General features: G+C 41.2%; 2 protein-coding genes across 2 annotated transcripts in view; one reads left to right on the forward strand and one right to left on the reverse strand.

Moving 5' to 3' along the window:
- The window catches only part of HAUS4 (HAUS augmin like complex subunit 4), a 770,196-nt gene that overhangs the window by 371,824 nt on the left and 371,001 nt on the right, over window positions 1-27,371 (reverse strand). Inside the window, exon 5 of the mRNA XM_044058014.1 lies at window positions 22,926-23,066. Coding sequence (XP_043913949.1) covers window positions 22,926-23,066 — 141 coding nt within the window. The remainder of the gene's footprint in view (window positions 1-22,925; window positions 23,067-27,371) is intronic.
- PRMT5 (protein arginine methyltransferase 5) overlaps window positions 1-27,371 on the forward strand; it is a 1,996,504-nt gene that overhangs the window by 226,282 nt on the left and 1,742,851 nt on the right. The window lies entirely within an intron of this gene.

A 27,371-nucleotide genomic window follows, 5' to 3' on the forward strand; every position in this document is an offset into this window, starting at 1 on the left:
GTAAAGACTTTGAGAAGCCCTAGAAGAAAAAAGGAATGAAATGTTTGAAGGGTGAAAACAAACTCTCATCTCCTCGACACTGATGTGGTCTGACCTCTCATGAGGAGGCCACAGACCCTGGACCTTGAGGGGACTGAAGGAGGCTCCCATCAATGTCAGAGCATCTGAAAAAAAAAAGTTTCTGAGAGGGAACTGTGGGCTGAAAAGGAAGTCCTGGGTTGAGAAACAGATGAATCCACCACTGAAGCTCGAGCATGCTTGTGGCATGGAAGAGGAGGGACTAGAAAATCTAGAGGATGAAACTGTTGGAGCCATACTGACTTTAGGAACTACTAAAGCTTTCTCATGTGAAGACTGGAAAAAGGTAGCATAGGAGTGGTGGAAGCCATGAAACCTACTTCCCTTACAAACTCCCTGGGTATAATTGATACCTGAAGAAGGACTGAAAAAAGGTGATTAAAGCAAGAGCCTTGGGAGAAGGCAGGGAAGCTAGCATAGGGATGATCTGGAGACTGCAACCAAGAAAAATATGATCCAGGGGAAGGAATCTGGAAAGAGTTCTGGAAGTTTATTGTAAACCTTAGGCTTTATAAGAGAGAAACAGTATAGCGGAGGTGCTGAAGCAAGGTCTTGGGGGAGGAAGCCTGAATGAATAGGTCATCAGGACAAGGAGCATTTTGAACCCCTGTCATTCTGAAACTCCCATCCTGCAAAAAAGCAATCACAGGAATGAGGCATTTGGTTAAAACCCCTGGGGCAGTCAAAAGGCCAAAGAACAAAGCAAAGAACTGAAAATGCAAGGAAGAAACAGAGAAATGCAAAAACTTATGGGATGTGAAGATAAGCATCTTTAAGATCCAGGGAGACCAGGAAAGCCTGAGGACGAAGAGGAGGAAACAGGGATAACATCAGAAAGGAAGGGATCATCAAAAGGTTGTTGAGCTGAGAGATGTCCAGCATGGGTCTCCAAGTACCTTCCTTCCCTGGGAATCAAACACTCTGGAACAAAACCCTTTCTCCTCCTGGGAAGGGGGCACATCTTGAATGGTGCCTAGAGCCAAAAGGCCCTGAAGTAATTCTGGGAAGAAAGGAATCTGTTCCTGAAGAGGTTGAGGGATGCCCAGAAAAAAGTTTTAGGGGTTGGAGGTTGATAATCTGGGGCCACTGAGGCTGCTGAAAAGCTACTTAAAAGGGCAGCCCAGACAGGAGTGACAGCAGAGGGCTTAGGGAACTCCATATGGAGGAGCTCATAATCTTTCTTCAGAATTTCAAAAACCTGAGAACAGTCCCATTTAAAGAATTCCATCATATGAGAAATAGTATCAAAGAGTTCTTCAAAGGGAGAATTAGGCTAATACAGTCTTCCTCCTCACAGTCATATTCCAACAGAGAAGGGATCCAAGAGGAATATGCCAAAGAGTCTTCCCCAGAATCCAATTCCTCTTCAGAGAAGTTCTGCTCCCTGGGCCTCTTGACTGCTTGTAAAGAATGCTTCTGAAAAACTTTTAAAAAGCTAGTATTACACTTTGGCCACTGGATGGCAGCAAAGTGAAAACAGGGAAGCTATGCAAAACTAAATCTATTGGAATGATATATTCAGCACTTATAGTCAGTAAAAAACTAGGCAGAAGTGCATATTAGCATATAGCTTAAGTAGGATGGGCCAACATAGTATATTAGCATATTTTTGGCACCAATTTTAAATCATAGCTTTTGGCTACTTAGTAGTGCAAAGAAAGATTACTGGATATTCTAATAAAGACTAAGAATGAATTGACATGATTGGTTTGAAGTTAATTGATTTTAAGCCTTATTGATTAGTTTTTAGTATAAATATTAAGCATTGCTATCAAAAGGTAACGATCTGAAGAAGGCTAAACAGCCGAAAGTGCTTATCGTTTTATCACTATGGAATTTTAATGTTGTTTTTACTTTTTTCATTAAATTTGCTTGCTGCTTGACACAGGACTCTATCGTGGTGGATTTTTACTGTGGTGGAATACCAGAGGTCTTTTTCTTTGTTTGCTTCACTTTTCCACTGGTAAACCTTCAACAAGTGTAAGATAGTTTTTTCCTTGAATAGTTTCAGCCACAGGAAATATTAAAACAGAGAACAGATTCACACAGATACAGAAAAACAGTACTTAACTAATCTCACTATACTTTCCTAACTAATCTAAATAGTTACTATTTCCTGGTCACTTACTAGAGCAAGGCAAGATGAAGTAGTTGAGTGATCCTTCAATGTCAGGTTTCCAAAACACAGTGCTCAGACTTCAGTCTCATCTAGTATTAAACATTATTTTAGTGATGGATTCCAAGATGATATCACTTACATCTGGTCATCTGACTTCTGGTTATCATGTAACCCACCCCCACCCATTGATAGAAACTGCCAGGATTTAGCACCTGTGTGTCAATAACACACACACACACATACATACATGCGCGCGCACGCACGCACACAGAGCCTTGCTAAGACCTGCTGCAGCTCCTAGAAGTCATAAAACTCATTCCTACAGCAGCTAATAAACCATACTTCTTAGAGACCCTGTGTCTCTGGCTTTATTCAAAACTGTGAGAACATCTTTACAGCCTAGGCCCAGTAATTTAATTTCTTACTATTTTTAAAGTTTTAGATTAACCTCTTCTCTTCCAGTATCCTCTGTTAAACATATACATTTAAACAATTACAATAATGCACGTATATTTTTTGACCATCAGGGCATACTGTTATATTTTTAACACAAGCAGGTTTACAGATACATTTTTCAACACACATCTGTACAAAATCAGTTTAATATTCAAACATATAATTCTTTACTAACTTCCAGCTAGCTGTGCTGGCATATGTTACACATCCACTGCCCTACTTTTCCTGGCATAGCTGGCAAAATCTCACATCGTCACAGGTCCCATGAAAAACTGGATCCTTAACAGGCAGACACAGTAATAGTTATCTTTGAAGAAAATCTTGCTAACTTTTTATAGATGCCAAGGGTAAAGAGAGTGAACCTTGAGGGAAGTTCAAAATGGTGAAAAGAGTTAGATGAACTGTGAAGAGTGGGTCAAGCCAGAGTAAGGAATGGTAGAAGTGTTCCAAAATAGAAGGAACCAGATCTGTGAAAGGCTCTAAGCCCCAAGCTGTAGCCCATATGGAAAGGATCCCACTGTTTGGTCTTGGAGAAGTAGTATTTGGACTACCCTGTCTGAGATCAAAGGGTCCATTGCCATCCCTGAAATTAGGCAAGTAATTTGGTTAGTCATACAGAGTAAGGGTTCAGATGGACTTTGCTGGATGAATAACTTGGTTATCTCCTGGTTGGCTAAAGATGGATGAGCCTTGTGCAGGTGGTGAGGCCTTAGTAGGGCAAAATGGAGTTATCAGAATGACTTTGGCCTTGTACATCCTAGCTTTCTCAAGAATCTTGGACAATAAGGAGAAACAAGGGAAACCTGTATTGACCACTTCTTTAAGACAGCACTGCTGGAAAATCCTCTTGAGAGAGTAATGAGGGGTGGAAAAGTTGCTGCTTTTGGAAATGGTTAGGGACACAAACACATTGCAGCAATGCTTCTCCAATGCCAGGAAATGATTTTGGCTACAAAACAGACTACAGCAAGGCAACTATAGCCCATGGCTGAGCCTGTCTGCTAAAGAGTTTTTTTTTTTTTTTTTTCCTAGGAGATTGCTGGCTAAAGGAAAGCCAGTGTGTTGAAACCCCCACTCCCAAACTCTCATGACCTTTTGGCAAAAGGGACAACAATTTCATACCACCACTGTGATCTTAGCATGCATGGTAAAATCACTCTAAAAGGAGTCTAAAACACCTTCAGTGTCAGGAGGACTGCCCTCATATCTAGAACGGGGCTATATTAGAACATCTAAAGTTTAATAGTTCGAATCACTAAAGGTCGACCTTTATTGATCGAACTATTTAAAATTTCAAATGTTCATAAAAATAAATTAAAAAACAAAAAAAAGAAAATCTAAAGGGTGTAGGCAGGGGGGCAAGCACCTCTGCGCCCCCCTACACCCCCCACTATTTAAATATACCAAGTCTGAGACCGCACAACATTGAAGTAAATGGAAATATCACCTTATGGAGATTTCATTTTACCCGTTCGATGTTCTGCACTTAAGCTATTCTTGTGTTGACAATGTCGGATTAGACATTGTCAGATTTCGAGAATATAATGTAGACTTCTAGAACACTGACATTCAGAGCAGCCTTTGTTTGTGTCCAAGCTCCTTTGATGGGACTGCCGTTGACAATACTCTCACCCCAACACGCAACCTAAAACAGAAAAATCCTTCAAGACCAGTACTGCTGGAGTACTGGATTGGAAGGGTCTGCCCAGAGACCAGCTGGGATCATGAATCCACCACTTCAAGCGATCCTTATACTTGCAGCATTATGAAAAGATCCAGCAACTAATTCCATTGTACCCAGAGTTTCCAATGCAAAGCACTTGTGTAAGACTGGACATTTGGGACCATATAAAAAAGGTATAAATAAAAAATTTCCACAAAAAGCTGAACAGCAACAGAAAAACTTTCATGAAAGGTCTTACCTGTACTTTTAACTGTGTTGGAAAAAACAGCCGTTCAGCTTTTTGAGGACCTTTTTTATTTATACTTTGAACTTTGTGTCCTTGGTCCACTATCAACTTTTTGGTTTATTACCATATAAAAAGACACTGCCAAACCTCTGACACAGAACTTCTGTCACCTCTTGCTTTTTGTGGAATCTGTAACATTATGGTCCATATTAACTGAATTATTTCCTGAAGAAACATTATACTTTTCATTACACTGTGAAAGTTTACTGTGATAGTTTCCTTATTATACTTATTACAGCACCCAAGACTATTGCTGCTCAGACGGCACCTGATTTGGCACTGAGCAGCATCGCTGGTTAGGTTAACTGCAGATTACACCACATAAGCACATTTCACTCATCTGGTTACAAACACCCTTCACTCCTACTCAAGTGCACATTAGGACCTGCAATCATGGTTGGGCACTTTCCTGCTACCTCTGCATCCAGCTTGGTGAACGTAAGTATCATGAAGCAATGTAACAATTGCTTTATGTACAGGGACAACCACTTAATTCTCAAACAGACAAAGTATGTGCAGATGTAGTTGCACATTGACATTGGAGGCTAGATTCTCAAAGACAGACAAAAAGCAACAGGTTGTCAGTGAGTCACACATCTCACTCACCGCACCAACAAAGGACCATACACACAGACTCACATGTGTGAAGGTGCTAACATGTCACTTACATAAATCTCAAAGACCTTTCAGGTGCAATCCTCAAAGTCTGCATTTACTCAAACAAGAAAATTCTTATCACAACACAAAGTCACATTTCACTGTGCCTGAACTATCAAACCAATAAGGCTAAACACTCCACAACTCAATATTCTGGTGATAGAAGACTCCATTGTGAGAAACACTGATGTCCCTCTTAACAGGCTGGAGAAGGGCAATATTACTGTTAGTTGCCTGTCAGGTGCCAGGATTTGCCAGATCTCAGAAGCACTCATACTGGTACTTAGGGTAAGTGGCCCGACTCAGTCATAGTCCATGTAGGCATAAATGATGGGAGGCCTACCTCCTTGGACTATATGAAGACAAACACAATTGAGCTTTCAGAATGTGTATCACAGGCAGGTATGAGGGTAGCACTCAGCAGATTCTACCATGTCCAAGGATGATGCCACAATACCAGGAGAAAATGACGGACCTTAACAATTGGCTTAGCTGCTGGTGTCATTCTAAAAGGGCCCAATACACATTAGCCTGGGAGGACATGGTTGATAGGCCATGCTGCTTTGCCAGGGATAGTCTTCACCTGTCACATCTAGGCTTTTGGATATTGGCTAGAACATTATCCACTCCTATAATGCCTTTTTTAGGCACTGCCAAACAAACATTCCAACATAAAAGCTACTCGAAATAAGCTAAAGGTGTTACTGGTCAACACTAGGAGTCTCAACAAGAAACCACACTCCCTGAAAGTTCTCCTCACCCTGAAGAATGCTGACGTCTGCACAGTTACTGAAACATGGTTCACAGCCATGGAAAACACTCCGGCAGTACATGGCCATAATCCCTTTCATACAGTCTATCCACCCACTAAAAATGGAAGACCTAAAGGTGGAGATGTATTTATCTACATAAAGAATAAGCACACCAAAAGGCTGGTCAAACAATATGACATGCTTGATCTACTCCATGTCTAAGTAATCATGTGGAAAAACCCATTACCATATTCTTTCTACCTACACGTCCCCCACTATGAATCAGGAAACCCATACATCATATCTGAAGCTACTAGAATCACTCGCCATCCAGCTCAATATCATACTCATGGGTGATTTTAACTGACCCTCCATTAATTGGGAGGCATGCACGACCACTAACATACAGGTCCAAAGATTTATTGACTTTGTAAATTCAAATTGGCAGTCTCTATAGGGTTAAACCATTCCTTTCCCCTACTGCTAAAACTACTATCGCCCACACCCATTTGATCTCTACACTCCTTTATGCCTCTCCCATCTTTATTAATCTCTCCAAGAATAACCTCAGCAAATTGGAAATTACCTATAACAACATTGCACGATTTGTTACAGGCAACCCATTCCGAACCCATCATTGTATAAACTTAAAACAGCTAGGATGGTTAGAACTACAACAACAGATTAAATTTCACCAACTAACCATTGCCCACAACATCCTATACAAACCTTCTAATACTCCAAGTTTATCTACCCTCATCACCCCCTATAAAAACCTAAAGTCCTTACGATCATCCCACAAACTTCTTATCCACACCTCACAACCTAATAACAGAGCTGGGGATTCTCTCTTCTCTAATACAGTAGGTAAATCCTGGAATCTTCTCCCTAATGACATCACCTCACTCACCTCTCTCTCTCTATTTAAAAACAGAATTAAACTTCTCCTCAAAACATACTGGCTATGCCCCTGCCACAGACCAGACTAGTCATCTACCTCTACTAACTTGACGTACCTATCCACTGCCTACCATCATCTACTACATTTTCCCACCTTATTATATTTTTCTGATCTACCTTTTTCACTATGTCTATCCTCTTTATATATCTTTTCTTAAGCAAATCCTTTGCTACAATACTACACATCAAACTCCCTTTTTTTTCACTTCTGACTTAACCTATACTATGTCACCATACTTAAAAATAGCACTATATTATACTGCAGGTCCTCAGTGTTAGATCCTGCTTAACCTTTCTGCTGTAATACACATGTTGCAAGTACTGATGATTTTCTTTTTTTTTTCTTTTTTACTATGATTATTTAATTTTATCTACCTCGGACTTAACCTGCATTGTTGTCTAAGTTCTTTCAATTTGCACTGTTTGTGACTTTTTACCTCAGTGTTACATCGTTTTACAACCTGTACGCTGAAATACATGTTGCCATTGTTGATGCATTTTTTTTCCATATCAGGAAAATTGCTATTTTTACTAGAATATTAGATTGTATTTCTTATTTTTTATTTGTTTGTACTTGTATTATTGTATTTGGATCATGTCTTGGAGCTTATCTCCCCGGGCCTCTACTAAAAATGGACATATATCCAGTTAGACTAACCCGGTCAACAAATGCAAAATAAAAATAAATAAAATAATAACAAATGCCCTGGAGCATCTGGTCTGCATTCCCACCACGGGAGCAAATATTGCAGATCTGGTACTCACAAATATGGGAGAGTGCTGGACCCCACCCCACCCCAGTGCTATGTCCTTAGTAGTAAAATCAGATCACAAACCAGTCTCCCTTAAAATAATGTTAAAAACTAATCCCCCACCTAAACCCAAAAACGTTAAGAACTTCTTCAAGGTAATCACCCTCTATTAAGGAATGGTATAGTTAGCTTCCAAGCTCCCCCAAATCCAGAAAATCCACAAACCTATGCAAAGGCATACACAAAAGCCCTGTACGACCATATATACAACTGCATAAAAATGACAGTAGCAGACTGAAATAAACCCAGGTCAAATAGTAAAAACAAGCCACCTGGTAGAGCCTTAGCATCAATTGGTTATACAACAAAAGAAAAAAATCCTGTCGAGAAGAAAGAGGAAATGTGCACAGCAGAGAAACAAGTCCCTCATTAGTCTAAACAAGCGAATCAGGGTACTAGCCAAGTCTCTGACAGCAGACTTTGAGGTAAAAATAACTTTAAGACATTTTTTTTTGTTATGTCCACAATCCTAAGGGCAACGCCTAACAATCTGAGGAATTAGTTGTAGATAGCATTACCTATACTCAGCTGAAAGACATAGCAAACCTGCTGGTCAAACAATTCGGCTCAAATTTCACCTTTCCACCACCCCTAGTTCTCCCCCCAAAAATACCTTCCATCATTCCACCACCAAAGAGATTGCCACTGTGTTCTCTAAAGCTAAAAAAAATGGTTTCAATGGGGCCTGACAATATACCAGGTTGTCTCAAACAGCTTAAATCAGGACTTATCAGGCCCATTACGATTTCTGTTTAACCACAGCCGCGAGACTAGCTTTGTCCCAAAAGAGTGAAGGACAGCAACAATCATCCATCGGCATAATGGGAGACCATCTACTGATCCGGAAAATTACAGATCCATAGTTTGATTAGCCTTCTATGCAAGGCCATGGAAAGAATAATCACGGACCTGATAAATAATGACACAGGAGACCTCCAAACACTGGACCAGACCCAATTCGGCTTTGTAAAGGGCAGGTCATGCCTACTTAATCTGGTGGATTTCTATGAGAAAGCCACTAAAGGCAATGGATGAGAGTAAACCAGTAAATATCACCTACCTGGACCTGGCCAAGGCATTTGACAAAATTCCCCACTTAGGTATTAGAAACAAACTCACAAAACTGGGCATAAATCTCTCCATTACCAGATGGATAGCCAGTAGGCTCACAGATAGGGCACATGTGGTTAAAGTGGGTAAATCCAGATCTAACAAGAGGCTAGGGGTGTGCCCAGAGCTCAGTACTGGGACCATTCCTGTTCAGAATGTACATCTCTGAAGTCAAGCCAAATGTGAAAGGCCTCTGGATGACGAAGTTTGCCAACGACTGTAAGCTGGGAGCAATCTCTGAATCCCCCAGCAATATAGATATCCTTCAGGAGGGTTTAGAATAGACAAATGACTGGTGCTAGAACAAAGGCCTAAAACTAAATGCAGAAAAATGCATCATCATACCCTCTGGGAAGTCAAATACCCCATGCAAATTACATCATCGATAGCACAGAGGCGACAGATCTACGTACACAGATAGCAGCCTGAACACTGACTGCCATGTGTCCACAATGGTGACAAAATCCTTCTATGTGGCACAACTTATAAGTAAAGGTATGGCATCCAGATACAAGGAAATTATAGTCCCACAGTACCTTGCCCTCATTAGACCAATAACTTAGTACAGAGCACCATTTGGCATTTATTTGACTAGGCACTTACAGCAGCTGGAGTGACCTCAGAGGTTCCTCATAAAGAAAATACAGTGGGTAAACATGAACTATGAGGATAGACTAAAAGCCCTTTACTCGGTCTGCTACTGACTATTAAGGGGAGACCTATGCCTGACCTACAAGGCATAAAATCCAGCCTTGAAGGAGCTGCTACACATCCGCAAGTCAAACAGCACAAGGGTCGCCCAATATAGGGATCTAAACTTAGTCATCGACTCAAACAAAACATATTGGATAGACAGCTACATCTCTCAAGAGATAGACCCTTCTCTGAAATAAGCTTCCTATTCAAAGTAGAACCCTTCCCTGGTCCTCTTCAAACACACTTTGGATCAATAGATGGGGAATCGCAAATTAACACCTAGGATAGTGCTATGTCCCTTATGGACATGTGCAATCTGTACAATACTCAATGCACAGGCACAAATCCATGCCATCCTCTTGCTCCTGGGGCCATATATTGGATATAATTGGGTTATATTGGCTGGGCTTTTAAGGGCCCTTGAGCCATTAGTCTAGTAATCTCCAATGAACCTATGAAAACATAGCACGTCCATCTTGCACCCAATGAAACGTGATGGACTGTGTGGGCATCACACGGCATTTCACTGTACTCATGTTTATCCCCTATCCACAGTGGGATGCCAATAGTAGTCACGTATCCAGGTATGGAAACATCTTGGTCCTCTGCATTATGAGATGCACTGCAATCACTGCCATGCACTATGTAAACACTATACGGATTAAGGTGTGCTTAAGTGGAAAGGAATGAAACTGATACAAGCTTGTCCCTATAAGAAGTGAAGAAACCTCCTTGACTCCTTTTCTAGTCTGATGCTTAAAAAGGTGCTTTGGATATCAAAACACACATCCAGTCTAATTTTTGCAGACATGGTAATGTGGATTACTCTTATTCGTTCAAAGGGGCTCTTTTGGAGCAAACTGATTTAGGCTGTTCAGACTGTATACGAGTCCGAGGTCCCAAGTTTTCTTGGACACCAAAAAATGATTCTGAAGTAAAAGCCTACCCCTTAACTATCTAATGGGACCTCTTGCTCTCTTTTCTAGCAAGTTTAATGCCTCCTTTCTTACCACAGCTCAGATGTTCAGAAGGTAAAAGGACTATGGTATGGGAGGGGATATGAAGGAGCCCAAGTAATCTCCGCATACAAATGTTTTCACCTACTTGTCACATCTGGATCATATTTTGCAGCCTGCCTGAACAGCAGGTTTCCATCACAAAAGGCATTAATGAAACTGTTTTTTGCATCTTCACAGAACTCTGTGAAATGCAGTCAGGCCTGATCCTCATACCTAGGCCAGCACCTGCTGCCCTGTCTACCATCCATGCCACTGTGTGTAAGGCATATGGTTATAAGACTAAATTACCATTTTTTTAACTCCCTATTTAGTAGCCCTTCTAGAGTCTTGGATGCTTCTTTTGACAAGTGTTTCTGGAACCTGAAATGTGTCATGTAGTTCATTGCATAAATGGTTTATAATCCCATATCCCTCCAGGTCAGAACATCTCCACACTAGAAAATACTTTGGATTGGTCCTCCAGAGCACCGCCCCAACAGACAATAATCTTGGATGACTTCAACATTGATTGGATCACCTGTAATTCCGATAATCCCACCAACCATATTAACCCCATGGCTTAATCCAAACTATTCAAGTCCCTACCAGAATAGATAAATCATCTAATGCACAGTCCACCTTAGACTGGACATTAATAAATAGACTATCATTTCATTCGGTCTGTCTCCCAGATTCCCTTAGTGATCACCTTCCCACCTTCTTAATTAGACACAGAATAAACCCTTCCAAGCTTACCACTTACCATCCTATCCGAAACAAAACTAACTTTAACCACCAAGAATTCACAGACACTCAAACTCTGCAATTGGGTTCCACTTAAATATATCTCCCTAGAAGATGCTATGAAATACTTTAGTATATTCAGGAGGGTGAAATTAAACAAACTAGCCCTCTCACGGACTATTAGAATAAAATCCAAATTTGCTCCATGGCTTACAAAAGAAACTATAGAATACTCCTAAAAAAATAGAGATAAAGCTTGAAGTAAATGGCACATTACTAAATCTCAGACAGACAAACAGGCATATCAGGAACTCAGAAATAAGGCAAACAGTCTAATCAAACAGGACTAAACAAATAATTACTTTACTATCCAAAACAAACACCATTACAACTTCTACAATTCTGGAGAGCAGCTAACATCCTCCTCCTACCAGGCAATGCTAGTACACCCACCCCATCTTCCACTAACAACCTAGACAGTACAGATACTCAGTTTAACAAATACTTCACCGAAACAATTCTAACTCTCTCCAAGTACACCTCCACTACCACTCATATTAATCCTACATCTGACAAAAACAGCAACTCCTCCTTACAACCCATACCTACCAACACAATAAGGAAGCTACTAAAAAAATTTAAACCTACTACCCTAGCTGCAGATAAAACTACCTGCAAAATATCATAGATTTGCAGCGGATACCATCTCCATCCCTATATCTTTCCTCATTAACCATTCCATTACTGAACAACTAGTTCCATCAATTTAGAAAACTTCATACATTATCCATTTACACAAAGGTAGCAAGTCAACAGAATTATCCCATTACACACAAAGGCGGCAACTCAACAAAATTATCCAATTATCAGCCAATTGCTATACTGTCACCCATATCCAAGATACTGGAAAGATGCATACACACACAAATTACAGACTTCCTACTTACTACAAAATGACAATCCAATACCCAACATGGGTTTTGACCTTTCCACAGCGCCACTTTTGGTCTTATGGACCTTCTTTGACAGTCAGCCACCACAGAAATAATGGAAAATTGTCTCTGCTGTTTTTCTTGATCTCTCCAAGGCTTTAGATATGGTCTCACAACGCAAGCTCTTAAATGAACTTGCCAAACTCAACTTAAGCCAGTCTACTCTTCTGTCCTGGTTCAAAAACTATCTAGCACATCATCAGCAAACAGTTCAATGGCAACAAACCCTTTCTTCTCTACTACCCAACACCTTAGGAGTTTCCCCAAGATTCTGTCCTTGGCCCCCTCCTATTTGCTCTCTTTACTAGCAATCTCCATACCTCAATCCTTCATGCATCTCTTGTTCATTACACCAATGATTCTACACGGACATGTGCAGCTGCTTTTCTACACCATCTACAATCAATAACTCATCAATCTTTCATTGCAGTAGAAGCCTGGCTAATTCTCAACTTATTTTGAATCCAAACAAAACCAAGATAATGCTTTTCTACCCCATTAGACACACTACCTTTCCCCACTCCTTCAGCATTTCATCACTGAACACCACCAACATCTCTACCATACAACACACAAATCTTTTTGGTGAAGAAATCGGCAGCAGTTTGCTATTTGAGATCCATATTGCCCTAACTATTAAAAAACTCCATAAAAAACTAGGTACACTTTATAGAAATAAAAAAATATTTTGACCAACACAAAAACCACTACAGCTAGAAAGTACAGTTGTGTAATTACCATAAATGTAGATGCTCGAGTGTATTCACTGTTGCAGTCATTACAATTGGGTTATCCTGCTGGCAGGCTACCCGCAGTCATCCCGAGTTCCAATGTCTAGGTCCGGCGTCGGTTGCTGTCGCCTCCTCTCTGATGTCAGAGCACCAGGGGTATAAAAGATGCAGCCAATGCCATTTTCTTCAGTTTTTCTTGCCCCAGATGTCAGGTGCCCCTAAAATGGTAGGCTAAATTATGCCAATAAGCATGCATACACAAAAAACAGTTTTTCCTTCATCTACAAGCAAATACACCACATAGGTTGTATAGAATAGAGAAGTACAGATAAGTCCCAGCAAGGAAAAAAGGGGATGGTGGGAGGGTAGCCTGGACTGCAACAGTGAACACACTCGAACATCTACATTTATGGTAGGTACACAACTGTACTATGTTCATCGTGTTTCACTGTTGCAGTCATTGCAATTGGGTTGAATCCCAATGCTACAGTTGGAAGGCTGGTGCTAAATAGGATTAGGAGAGGCTATCAGGCCCTGCAGAACTGCAGTGGCAAAGCCTGCCCTGGATTTAGAGTAGAGAGGTAAGTGATCTGCTGTGGCAGGAGCAGCCGAAAGAAGAAGAAGAAGGTAAGTGATAGTGCTTTGTAAAAGTATGCACTGAACTCCATGTTGCAGCCTCTAAGATGTCATTGGTTAGTACTCCTCTGAGGAAGGCTGCTGCTCTGGTTGAATGAGGCCTAATGCCCTTAGGCACTGATTTGCCATGCTGTGAATAGCAGAAATGAATGCAGTGACCAATCCACTTTGAAATAGTCTGCTTTGAGATGGGCTTTCCTTGTGATCCTGCAGCATATGCCACTAGAAGTTGTTCTGTCTTTCGGATTGCTTTGGTTCTGTCTAAGTAGAAGTGTAGCTGCCTGTGAATGTCCAAAGAATGCAGAAGTCTCTCACCCTTATTCTGTGGGTTTGGGAAAAAGGTAGGCAAATTAATTGTTTGGTCAAGGGCCACACTGGACACTACCTTAGGCATAAATGTAGGATATGTCCTCAGAGAAACCCTGTCAGGATGGAAAATGATAAAAGGTTCCACAGCCATGAGTGCCTGTAACTCAGACTCGTCTAGCGGAGGTTATTGCTAGGAGTACAGCTGTTTTCCAGGATAAGAATTTTATATCAGCTGCAGAGGATGGCTCAAACGGAGGCAGTGTGAGTTTTTCCAAGACATAGTTGAGGTCCCATGCAGGTATTGGTGCTCTCCTTGGGGGTCTTATGTTTTTGGCCCTTCTGAGGTACTGCCTTAGTAATGGAGGAGAAAAAATAGGTGGTTCTGTATTGTAATGAGCTGAAATGGCAGAGGCATGAATTTTGATTGATGAAAAGGAAAGGCCTTTATCCAGCATCTCAGTTAAGTATTGCAAAATCTGAGGAATATTTGGAACAATCGTGTCAATACCTTGTGCCTGGTTCCAAGCACAGAATCTCTTCCATTTTTCTGCATAAGATTTTCTGGTGCTAGGCCTCCTGGCCTCCAAAATAACATCCATCACTGCTTTAGAGAGAGGTGTGTCTTGAATGGCTACATTATCCGCCATACTGCCAGGTTTACGGTCCTGAGTTGGTTGTGCAGTATCGGACTGTCTTGTTGGGTCAATAAGTGAGGAATTTGAGGTAATGTCCAAGCTGGGCATTGAGACAAGCTCTTTAGGATTGGGTACCAGTGCTGGTGGGGCCAGTCTGGGGCAATCAGTACCATTTTTGGCTTCTCTTGTCTGACCTTGAGAAGTACCTTGGGGAGGAGAGGCAGAGGAGGGAAAAGCATATTCTGTTAGGGTTTTCCAGCTGAAAGATAGAGCATCCACTTTCCATGCTTGCTTGAGATAAGTCCTTGTGCAGAATCTCTGTAGTTGGCAGTTGTGAGGGGAGGCAAATAGGTCTATGTCCAGGCATCCACAGTTCCTTGTTATCATGCTGAAGTCTTGTGGATCCAATTTCTACTCGTGGGGATCCATTAGGTTTCTGCTTAGTTCGTCTGCCAGAGTAGTTATCCTTCCTGGCAGGAATTGTGCTTGCAGATGTACTTGGTAAGTCAATGCTGTGTCCCACAAGTTCATGGCTAGTCTGCAGAGGGGGTAGGAATGTGTGCCCCCCTGCTTGTTTATGTACCACATGACTGTAGTATTGTCCGTCTTTATCAGTAGTTGTCCTGGATGAAGTAGATCCTTGAGGGCTGTCAGGGAATTTTGAACAGCTAGCATCTCTTTTTGATTGATATGTAGATGAATTTGACTTGCGGACCATGTGCCCTGAATACATCTTCCTGCCATGTGGGCCCCCCAGGCATAATCTGATGCATCTGTTGTCAATGTCTGCCTGGCTGTGGGTAAGGTGAATGGCTTTCCTGTGTTGTGGTGACAGGCTTTTGCCCACCATCGAAACTCCTGTTGCAGGCAGGGAATTAGGGTAATTATTGTTTCCAGGCTGTGGCAATGTTGAGTCCAAACACTTTTTAGATACCACTGAAGTTTCTTCATATGCAGTCTTGCATATGGAATTGGCAGAATGCAGGATGCCATGAAGCCCAAAGCCCGCAGATTTTTTCTTACAGATAACTGGGTCTTTGTTGCCAACATTTTGAAATAAGTAGTCAGTTGTCTGTTTGTCTGGCGTGAGATAAGCCATCTGGGCAGTTGTACTTAAGCTTGCACCCAGGAATATTATCTCTTGAGAGAGTACGAGTTTTGATTTCTTTTCGTTTACTGTGTACCCTAGACCTGTTAGTAATCTTTTTACAAATGCCAGATGCTATAGTAGAATGTCCTTGTTCTCTGCTTGAATAAGGTAGTCGCCCAAGTAAGGATATATTTGTATTCCTCTGCCTGCAAAATGCAATTACTGGTGCCAGGCATTTTGTAAAGACCCTGGGCGCAGTACATAAGCCAAAGGGCAGTGCAGAGAATTGGTAGTGCACTGAGCCAGCTATAAATCTGAGGTATCTTCTGCATGATTGTCTGACTGGGACATGCAGGTATGCCTCTTTTAGGTCTAAAGTCACAAGCCAAGCCTTCTTGCCCAGCATGGGCAGAAGCTGCTGCAGAGTTAACATTTTGAATTTTGGAATATCCAGGAATGTGTTTAGGATAGACAGGTCCAGTATTGGTCTCCAGGCTTTGTCCTTTCTGGGCACCAAGAATAGCCTTGAGTAAAATCCTTGTCCCTGCTCTTGCTGTGGTACTTGTTAAATGGCTCTCATGTCCATGAGAGATGAAACTTGTTTTTGTGCCTCTGCCCATTGATTGCGTGGCAGGTCTGGCATACTGTTTGGCCTTGGCAGGGTGTGGAAGTGGAACCTGTAGCCTTGTGATACGATATTTAAGACCCATTTGTCCTGGGTGATCATGTGCCAATTTTGTGAAAAAAGTGCTAGTTTTCCCCCCAAAGGAGCTGCCAGAAGATAAGTGCTTGGTGCTGGCAGGGGAAAGTCATTGAGACTGTTTCCTGTATGGCTGTGATTTTTCCTCTCCACGTTTGGAGGTAGAAGCACCCCATTGTTTAGGCCTGTATGAGCCTTGGGGCTGTGATCTGCCTCTGGAGCATCTGCATCTGCCTCTTTGTGGCCTGTCTGACTCTGGAAAGGACCAATTCTTTGTAGGCCAGTTCCTGCTAAATCTGGGAGGCTGTACCTGTAAGAAATCCTTGACTGTTTGCATAGGTTTAGCTTTGTCCTCCATTTTCTTCAACACCTCTTCTGCTTTAACACCAACAAGGTATCATGCTGTAATGCAGCATCTAATAGTTTTGCTTTAACATGATCGGGCAGATTCTGTTCTTTTAACCAAGCATGTCTCCTAATGACAGAACCCGTAACAGCGGCCTTGCAGGAGGCCTCTAGAGAATCAAAACCATATTGCAAAGTATGCTTTCCCACTTGTTCAGCTGCATGCAATAAATCCTGCATTTCTTTGTTTTCTGCACATTCTGAATTTGTCAATATTTTCTGTTTAAGCAGTGACATAAGATATTGCTGATATTTAAGCATATGAAACTGACAATTTAAAGCTCTTACAGCCAAGGTAGCAGAAGTATAAATCTTTTTCCCCCGTCTGTCCAGGGCCCTTGACTCCCTATCAGAGGGGACAGGTTTTTTTGCAGTGGAAGCCTTGACCCCTTTGGGACCCTGAGAGATAGTTTCTGGGTCAGCAGCAGGGTTTTTATAAAGAAATTTATGTGAGTCAGGAACCCTGTAGTATCTTGTCTGGCTTAACAGGAGCTGGTGGTAAAGAGTCAGGAGACAGACCGGACTCTGAAAATACATCATCTACAATGTCTAAAACAGGAGGAATAGCAATGGGCCTGTGCTGAGGTAATAAAAGGAAGTCTCTGAGCCTTTTCTTGGATTCAGAGTAATCTTGGCTCTCCCAGTGGAAATGCTCCCTCATAGTATGCAGGGTCTCCCCAAAAGAATAATCCTCAGGAGAAGAGGCTGAAGGCATAGATTCTTCAGCATCAGAATCCTCATAGGGAGGAAGAGTATATTCCTGTTCAGAAGAGGAATCAGAGGAAATGGAAACCTGATCTGAAGATTCATATTCTATCTCTTGCCTAGGCCTCTTATCAGGAGGGGGATGGGAACCCCTGATGAAAGTAATTAGGTCTTCGGCTGTTTTAAGCATCTGTTTTTTAGGCATGGAGGCCTGTCCAGGAGAATGCTGTACTTGTTTCTTTGTCTTTAGAGCTGCCTTAGTCTTTGCCTTTGAAGCTGAAGCTGGTTTCACATATAACTGTGTAGGCCTGAAAACACCCTCAGAAGCCGATGCCTGCTCAGCGGCTCCGGACCCATCTGAGGGATTAGTTTGAGTGTCCAATACCTTGAGATTCCAGAGGCCTAGTTGGCTCCACGTGGGAGTCGGAAGCGGCCTGTGGCTCTGAGGTAGCGAGCGTCAGGGGCTGCGAAAGTGCCTTACTGAGAACCGGCGACAGGCCTAGCGGAAGTCTCGTCTGTTTTGGACCTCGGATGCCTGTCCTTTTCTTTTTCTTTGCGCTTTTTATAAACTCCGGTAGTCGGCTGTTCCGACGGCATTATATAATTGAATCTTCTGCCACCGACAACTAGCAATGTCGTTGTCAGGGCCTAGGCAAGGAATGAGTAAGAATGAAAATCCTTACCAGGTATTTGCTTCCCACAAGAAATACAATTATTAACTTTTTCTGACATCGGTCTGGAGCAAGAAAAAAGTTTCCCAAACGGGGTTCTTAGCTTTAATGAAGACTTCGGATCTGAAATTCAAATTTGAAAATCTCAGGAGTCGGTCAACCGGCACCTGCGAACTGCTTTTGCTTCGGGCACTGCACGGCAAGAAAGACTGAAGAAAATGGCGTCGGCTGCATCTTTTATACCCCTGGCGCTCTGACGTCAGGGAGGAGGCAACAGCAACTGATGCCGGACCTAGACTTTGGAACTCGGGCCAACTGCGGGTAGCCTGCCAGCAGGATAACCCAATTGTAATGACTGCAACAGTGAAACACTATGAACATCACCTCTTATCTCACAACTCTTCTCTATGCATTGCCAGTTCTCACAAAGCTTAGGAAATCAGATTTAGACAAATTAGAAACCTGCTATAACAAAACTGCAAAATTTGTAACTGACACTAGCTCTAGGATACATCACTGCACTGCCTTCAAACAAATTAATTGGGTAGAACTCAGTCAACTAATAACTTACCAACTGTGCTTGGCACATAAGATCCTGCACCACTCTAAAAAAAATGCCAGTACTTCAAAACTTATTAACTCCTTACTCTAACAAACGTGTACTTCGCTTGAGTAGCAAATCCTTGGTAATGTTACCAAAGCTAGCAATAAATCAAACAACTCCCTTTTCTCAAGCTACACAGCTAAAATCTGGAACATCTTACCATCAGAAATAACATCTATTACTAATTTAACTCGCTTCAAAATAACTCTCAAGTCTCACTTAACCAATGCATGGCTATACTCCTGTACACAAATACTGAACACTCTTTATCTAGGTAATACTAGTTCCTCACATAAATCAGATCACATCTCACCTTTAAACATACTTCTACCCATTTTTATTACAATCTAAAGCGTGTATTCAAGGAGGGTTCCTATTAGAAGAATGTTGTTGGTCTTTTTGGCTTTTCCCGATTAAGGGTTGCCACAGCGGAACTCCGGTCCGCTAATGATTGGCAGTAGATTTTTATGGTGCTGAGTTGACAGCCCGACTCCTAACCTTATATCAAACAGCTGTACACACAAAAATGCCGTTCATCGATGTGTTTTTGTGAGATCGCGGTACAGTGAAGATCGGGAAATTTGCTCTATAATTAGCAGGGGGTGTGGGGGGCACAGCTCCCCCACAATAAAGGGTTCAAAGTCTGCCATTTTCACTGTTTACAGCATTCGATTATATGAACTTTAGTTCATATAATATAGACCCTTCAAGGACTATGGCAAAGCTATTCTCCTTAAGTGGCAATTTTGTTCCAGTACCTATACTCTAGCTCCTCCTACTACAGGCTATCAGGCACTGTAGCATACCTATGAAAATTGATCACCCACCGATTGTTAATAATACATGGTTTACATTCTATAGAAGTCACTCATTTTCCTGATTAAAAAAAAAAATACGAAGAAATCCAAGAATAATTAGCTCCTTTCCTGTACTAGACTATTGAACAATGCTATTAATAAGAATATTTACATGAATGCATTTTTATCCAATGCTGTATGCTTAACACAAATGTCAAATCATGTATATGTAAACCTTGTATTTGTAATTATAATTGTTATGTGTTAAATGTGGAAATTGTCTCCCCAGGCCTTCGCAAAAAAAAAAAAGGGATTTTTGTCCAGTTGGACTTTCCCGGTAATCAAATGTAAAATAAAAATAAAATTGCTCTCAGTGTAAAGGTCAATGACCAAATTTTCTTTCTAAAGCAATTCAAAGACCACAGTTCCTTATTATGAGAAAGGATGGCTAGGGTCTGTGGTGCATGAGCTTTCCTAGGAGTAGCCACAGTCACAACCTCAGGGTACAAGACAGAGATTTCCAAATTTAGGGATACAGATTATCCTGTATAACCTCTTTAGAATTGCAGAAACTTCATTGGAGCACTTCTAGGGTAACTGCCACCAACTGTTATGATCCTATCAAGGGGGACCTCAAGAAGACAACTTGGGCAACTGGAAAACCTCCTCCAGTCTAAGTTTCAATTGCAAAGGTGGGCAGGGCTCAGCTTACCTTTGCCTTAATCATTTCTAGGATTTCCCCAAACTTGGGGTCATCTGGAAGAAATGAAGGGGGTGGCTCCTCATCCAGTCAGAAGACTCTGGGTGACAAGTCTAAGTGCTTCCTTTTGACCTGCCTTTCCTAAAAACTGCTAGTAGAAAGGAACTGAGTGATTTATGTAATGTTAGGAGTGAATGAGATTGTTAAAAAGAAAATATGTATGTTGCATGAAAACAGTAAGAAATATCACAATTTTTCCTATTAATTTATGTGCATCTATGCTGTTACAATTAAGATTTAATAAAGAAGGTAATGCTTCAAAAAAAAAATTGCAGTCAGGGAAGACTCAAGCTGACAACGCCCCAGGCTTACCAGTAGCAGAGTGGATGCGCATCAACGGTGAAGTGCAATTCCACAGGTGGCACTGTGGTCAAGATCCACATTGGAAGGCATCCACACATAGTAGCCTGCACTGTCAGGGCCAGCACCAACTTGAGTCAATGAACCAAATGTAGACAGGTAGAAGGCCAGGCTGCCTCCACACAAACAGTCTCATCCACACTGAGGTTGACCACTGGAATACCGAGCCTGGGGACAGTATGGCTGACCTCAACAGAGCTGGTATCAACTTCAGCTCCAAGGAGTTAACTCTTGGTCAAGACAGCCTCCATGGTTCATTGAGAAGCCTGAAGTCAAAATACTGTGTACCAAAAGTTGAGCTGATATATCAGGATTGTCAGAGTCAGTGAGCCCAAACATAACACCACTGCCAACCAAAAAATATTCCCTCAATGCTGACCATATCTCTCAACCTCTAACATTAGGAAATCTGGACAAAGACATAAATAAAAGTGGGACAAATGCCCAAAAATAGGGACAATTTTTAAATATTGCTCTTACAAACTTAGAAAGTTGATAGAATAACAGGTTTTGCATTAGCATGAATTTTCTGAAGTGTATGAAGTCTGAAACTCAAATGTCTGTCATTAGTTTCTAACTTCAATCTTTAATGATTTGCCACTAATTTGCCAGAAAATGAAAATTTTATGAAAAACAGACCAAAAAAGAACAGCAAAAATCTGGACCTTTTGTGAAAATCTGTACAGCTGAGAGGTACAAGTCGCAGACCCAGACACTGACAGATGATTGCTAGTATGTGAATAGCACCTAATGAAGAAATGAAGGGGTATGAAATGGCAAAATTTGTCAAAAAAGGTGTTCGACTAACCCTAATGTTGGCAGGGTAGGACACCTGAGGACATGTTGTGCATGCATAGAAGGACTGACACTAGTTTATCTGGCACAGAATGCCTGGGCCTACTGGATGTTAGCAAGTGGGGCTCTACAACTACATAAGCACTACTGATTAGTCTAGGTGAATGCGTAAAGCCTTATTTCCACATTAATTGCTGGGGGGGGGAGGGGGGCCCAAGTTCAGAGGTTGGCCTCTTGGGTGGCTGAGAAACAGGTTGGGCAGGGATGCTGTAGTAACTTTCAACTTTTGTAATTCCAAAAAGATTTCTACTGTCTTTAACAGCTGATGGTTTGAAAGAAGCAGAAATGGACTTCTCCAAGCTAATGTGGATTGGAGGTCTGAGGGGAAATACACACCTCACATTTGTATTTCTTAAAAGTTTTCAATTCTTTGGTGTCCTCGCCACTATGCAAATCTAAAATGATAGTATCCTTCTAAAGTTATGTCACTTAGCTCAAATGGTTATGAACTTTATAAATATGCTCTCTAGGAGTGTGACGGGGGAGGGGAAAGACAGCACAAACTTCACTAAAAGATAATTAAAAAAAATGACCTGGTTTGCAAAAAAGACACACACACAATCATAACCCTCATCCTCAACAGAGAAAGAATTACAAAAGCCTGCTTACATGCAAATAAACAAACTTAATTATAATTAATTAATAAAAACACAGATACAGCCTGGGGCCATTCTCGTTAGCTAGGCAGCTAGTAAAACACTGTGTGGCTGAATGGCTGAAGAGATCTACAAGTTGAGTCCTTTAGACCACATAATCATGGGTAAAAGGGAGGCAGGAAAATTATCACAGCCAAACTATGCACTTGCCTCATTTAGTCCTATAGGTGAGGACTATGAATGCTAATCTTGGAGCTATACTTGCTATATTCCAGACAGGGTAAGTCAAGTGGGGGAAAATATTATAAAATTAATTCAATAATTTTCTTACTTATTTTTTGTTTCTTAACTTCTTAAGTTGGCATATTTTAGTTACACAGCAATGGACACGTACGGACAATACTTCACCAGAAGGATTTGGGGAAGGCAGTGCTAAACAAAGATGCACAGTATGATGAAAATTGAGAATACTGTTTATGATAAAGTTGTGTAAAAACAAAAATAATGGAGCACAGTCTCTTATTTTAGTGATGCCTTCCTTTTATGTGTACCATACAACTGAAGGAAAAAAAAAAGGCTCTTACAAAAAAAAGCCCACAAATTTCAGTAATGCATCTTCAGTCTTAGATGATTTCCCTAACGACACTGTGGTACACATAAAAGCAGCCACCCCCCCCCCCCGCCATCCCCAACACACATGCAAACATATAAAAATACACATTTCTACCTGTTGCTTTGGCCTGAATACAAGAAGATCCTGTGTTTCCAGGTTCAGCAGCAGAGGTTTCTCCTGTGCCGTTGTCTCACTTGGATCCAGGCACCTTGTACACTCCATGATTATCATGCTTTGTTCCAAGACTTCATAGAACTAGGGTTGGAAATGAACTTTGGGTTAATACAAAATTATTTTAGACATAAAGCAAGCAATTCAACTTCCCAGTGAAATCTGAAACTTGAATGTATGCACAGTACTCTAAGTACTTTTACAAGCCATTTGTTAACATTGTATTTTAGCTCCATACAATTTATTGTCTTAGCTGACTGTACAATGTGGTTAGAGTTGATCTATAGTGATATTTTGGCTATTTTAATGCAAAAGGTTTTTACCCTTCGCTTGTATAAGAATATGCAAAAATATTGAAGAAAGACCAGACACGGTCCACTGAATTTGCCAGAGTGCTGAAGGTAATTCCTATGTAAGTGGCACTGCATTGCACTTACTCATGTGCAATGCTTTCTGCAATCTCTCTCTCTGTCTCTGGTACAAGGCCTTCTGTCGAGCTACAGTACACTGCTGCAGATGGCAATGAAGATGAGGTCCTATAACCCTTTCTGAAAATCTCTAAGTCACTCTTGCGTTATTCCTTACCATCTGCCATCTATGTCCCCTTTCTCCTTGCCTGTGTTCTTTCTTTTGATAAAGGCTATGAACTGCTGAAAAGCTTCATCTAGGTAGTCCTAGGTTTGACTAACTTCATCTGGTGTGCAATTCTGAGCAAATCACTTAGAAGTGTTCATAGTTCTCCCCCTAAAAAGATGCACATGAATCAACTAGGGTTAACTGGCTAACAATTACAATGAAATAAATAAAAACTCCTCCCCCCTCTACCTGTTCTAGTGGTAAAGTCTGGGCAACACAGCCTCCTCCTTCCAACATGCACATACAAAGGTGGCCAAAGTATCGCCTTATACCCAGCCCCTCCACTTCACTTCCATTTTTCATAACTTGTTTGGCAAATGTCCCTTCCTTTGTGCAAAAGACAGAACTAGACAGCACTTCAGCTGCTGCCTTAATAATGACCCTTAAAAATGGGAGGATATGGATACTACTTGTGACAGTTAATGCAGATAATGTCATTCCTTTGCAAAAAAAAAAATCAAAGAAATCTTGGCACAGAGGGGTTAAGCCCTAACTGTGACCCAGACAAGCAGTGTTTGATTGGCAGGCATGGGAGATGGAGGGATTGGGGCAGGAAGGTGGGACTGAGCAGCATGCAGTGCGTGACCATCCTGGGGGAAGGGAGGTACCTGGACTCTCCACTTGCGCGACACCCAGTGAAAAATGCAGTCCACAACATCTGGGCCAGAGGGATGTGCTGCTGCAATATTGCCCCACAGATCTGGGGCAGTGATGCAAGAAAGCAGATATGATCCTCCCCCATACAGTGGCATTGCTAGCATCCCACGGAAGATTTTTGTAAAACTGGGGGGGGGGACAAATAAAAAAAAAAGTGTCACAGTACTATACCACATTCACATATGCATTTACGTATAGGTCAGACAGGTCTTAAGCTGATCATACAGTCTAAGCAGCCAGTACTTTCAGAAATGTATTATCCTGGATCATTTACACATTCTCACTTAGTTGTAACAAGCCAAGCGTGCTTTGGAACATTTTCAATAATCAAGTAGCTTGTCAAGAGTTTGTACTTCTTCGGGTAAAGCATTTTGGGTAATAAGGACGACTTTACAAAAATGCTTTCTATCAGCAACTGTTAGTATGCAACCTGGCCTTTGTAACAGAGAATCAAATGCTGGACTTTTTAGATTGTAGTTGGCATGTTTTATAAATAGCTTTTCTCTAAATGGTGGGCAACACTCATCACTTAGCACTTTAAGCATTAAATTACTAAACAAAAAGGTAGTTCTGGCTTCAGCAGGCAACTGTTCATCTATTTACTGACATTTGATCACAGGGAAAGTCCAACTGGGTAGGTGGAGGAGTCCAAGGAGAAAATGTTCCTAAGTATTCAAAACATTTTAAAAATAAATAATTTTACAATCTTATAAAGTAATACAAAGCATCTACAGTTTAAAAAATTATATCAAATTAGATGTATGTGACAACATTGTTTAAAAATAGAGAACTTGTATGACAATGATTTAATACTAAATTTAGAGATCTGTTAATCGGTTTACAGAAATTAAAAGTAAGTTAGTATAATACAAACAGGAATTGCAATATAAAGTGATAACATTTTATTTTTTTATTTATTTAATATCTGTTGACCAGGAAAGTCCAACTAGGACAGAACCTATTTTCAGCCGAGGCCCAGGGAGACACGCTCCAGAAGCATTTCTTTGGATTGTGGGAGGAAACCGGAGCACCCGGAGGAAGCCCACACAAATGCAGGGAGAACATGGAAACTCCGCACACAAGGCACCCCACCCGAGAATTGAACCGGAAGAGAACCTCTTGCTGCGAGGCAACAATGTTAACCGCTGCACCACTGCACCGCCCAATAAAATTATTATTTAAAATAAATAAACATGGTTATGGCATATTTAAATAGAGTCAGGGAGGAAGAGAGAAAGTGATGGACGTTAGAAAGCGAGTGAAGGAGGAGGAGTAAGGAAAAGTAAGGTTGTTGTTCATCTTTACCCGGTTAGGGGTCACCACAGCGGAACTCCGGTCCGCTAATGACTGGCAGTTGGTTTTTACGGTATCAAGTTGCCAGCCCGATGCCTAACCTTCAACAAAGGCACGCCCATTCAACACATGTCTTTCGACCGCGGGGAGGACATACAGACTCCACACAGAAGGCACTGAAGAAATATTTGATCACATTTAGGGATATAGTTTATCCTGGCATTGAGCAAGAACATAGACATATTTTGGCTAGGAAGTCTTTCAGAGTGGTTTTAAAGGACTAGTGGGAGGGTACTGACCCTGATGTTATTTGCTAGGTGTTCCAGGCCTTAGCAGTATAGTACGAGTACAGACCATGCCCAGCAAATTTGTGACACAATGATGCTGTTTATCAGCCAGGTAGACCAACCTTAATGTATTCTCTGCAGTTTGTAAGATATCTGTATTGTATAGTAAATGTAATGCCATAACTGGCAGTAGATAATTAGCCTGGGCACAAATGCAACAGAATGCTTTGCCTCCATTGTCAGTAAATGCACTATTTTGTAAGAAGTTTCAAATGGTTCAGCACTTTGCTAATTTACAATTCTACAGGTTTGTTAAAGTAGATGATGTGGTCCAGTGTAGTTCTAATGGCTTCCAACTAGAATTTCTAAATGTTTAGATCCTTAACAGATAAAAGTGGCACAGGTAGCTTTTTTGTCATAACTACAAAGTTTAGTGTTTACGGAATGTTTTCTGACAGACAATTCCACATAGTACTGAAGTAATTTTATAGGGCTAGGCAAAACTGTGTGGAGGATGTATGTGCTCTTAAAAGCACCACAATGTCAGGATATAGATTACATTACGTTTGAGAGACTAAATGGCTGATCATTAATGAACAATCAGAACAAAACCATTCAAATGTGCCCCACCTTCCTTTACTGCCTTACATATATCTGTTCCACCTTTCTACATTCCCCATTTACCCTATTTTGTTTTTCTATGCTGCCTATGTAACTTGCCCCATTTAACCCTGACCCACCCTCCTACACTGCCTCATTTAGCCCTACCTTCTTTGCTTTTTTTATACATTAAGAAAGATTATAATTACAACCAAAACTGCAATGTTCTCAGTCACTTCACTCCACTTTCCAGAAATGCAGTGCCTTCTGGAGTCTTACAGTCCTCACAGCACATGAAGAACTTTTCACTGTCTGATAGCAGGAACCAAAGAAAGAATTGAGATTATCATATAGACTTACACATTGCTTTTTTGACCTAACAAAAGCCACTAACTACATCAGCCATGACACTGCAGAAAGTGCCAGCAAGATTTTAATGCATTAAGGTTTGGAAGCTTCTGCATAACCAGATGACTCCCAGCACAGAATACAACTCTTCAAATATGAATCAGTTACACATCAAAACAAGTGAAGGACAGATAGCACTGCCACCCTATTCACCTACCAACCATTCTAACCCACAATAAAAACACACTTTTCACAGGGACCAAAAACGATTACAGAGCATTTATCTATTCTGTATTCATGGACCTATGCAATCAGACATTTCCAAAGTTTCCATTATTGATCTCTAGTACACTGATAGCTATACCACCTTATGCACATCAGAAGTGAACTCCAAACTGCACTCTGTACATTTGCAGAAGCTTATCAAAACTCTGCAACTTTCAGTCAAACTCAGTAAAAACGGGGTGCCCTTCCAGCCTGTTCAAGACCTTAAAAAACAGCCCTCAACAATTCAACACTGAGAAAGACCCTGGAAAATTTCAAACGTCCTCTACACTAGTAGCTCCCT

This window comes from Protopterus annectens, chromosome 16.part0 (assembly GCF_019279795.1).
Source record: "Protopterus annectens isolate FY-2018-M chromosome 16.part0, PAN1.0, whole genome shotgun sequence".
In the NCBI taxonomy this organism is placed as follows: domain Eukaryota; kingdom Metazoa; phylum Chordata; order Ceratodontiformes; family Protopteridae; genus Protopterus; species Protopterus annectens.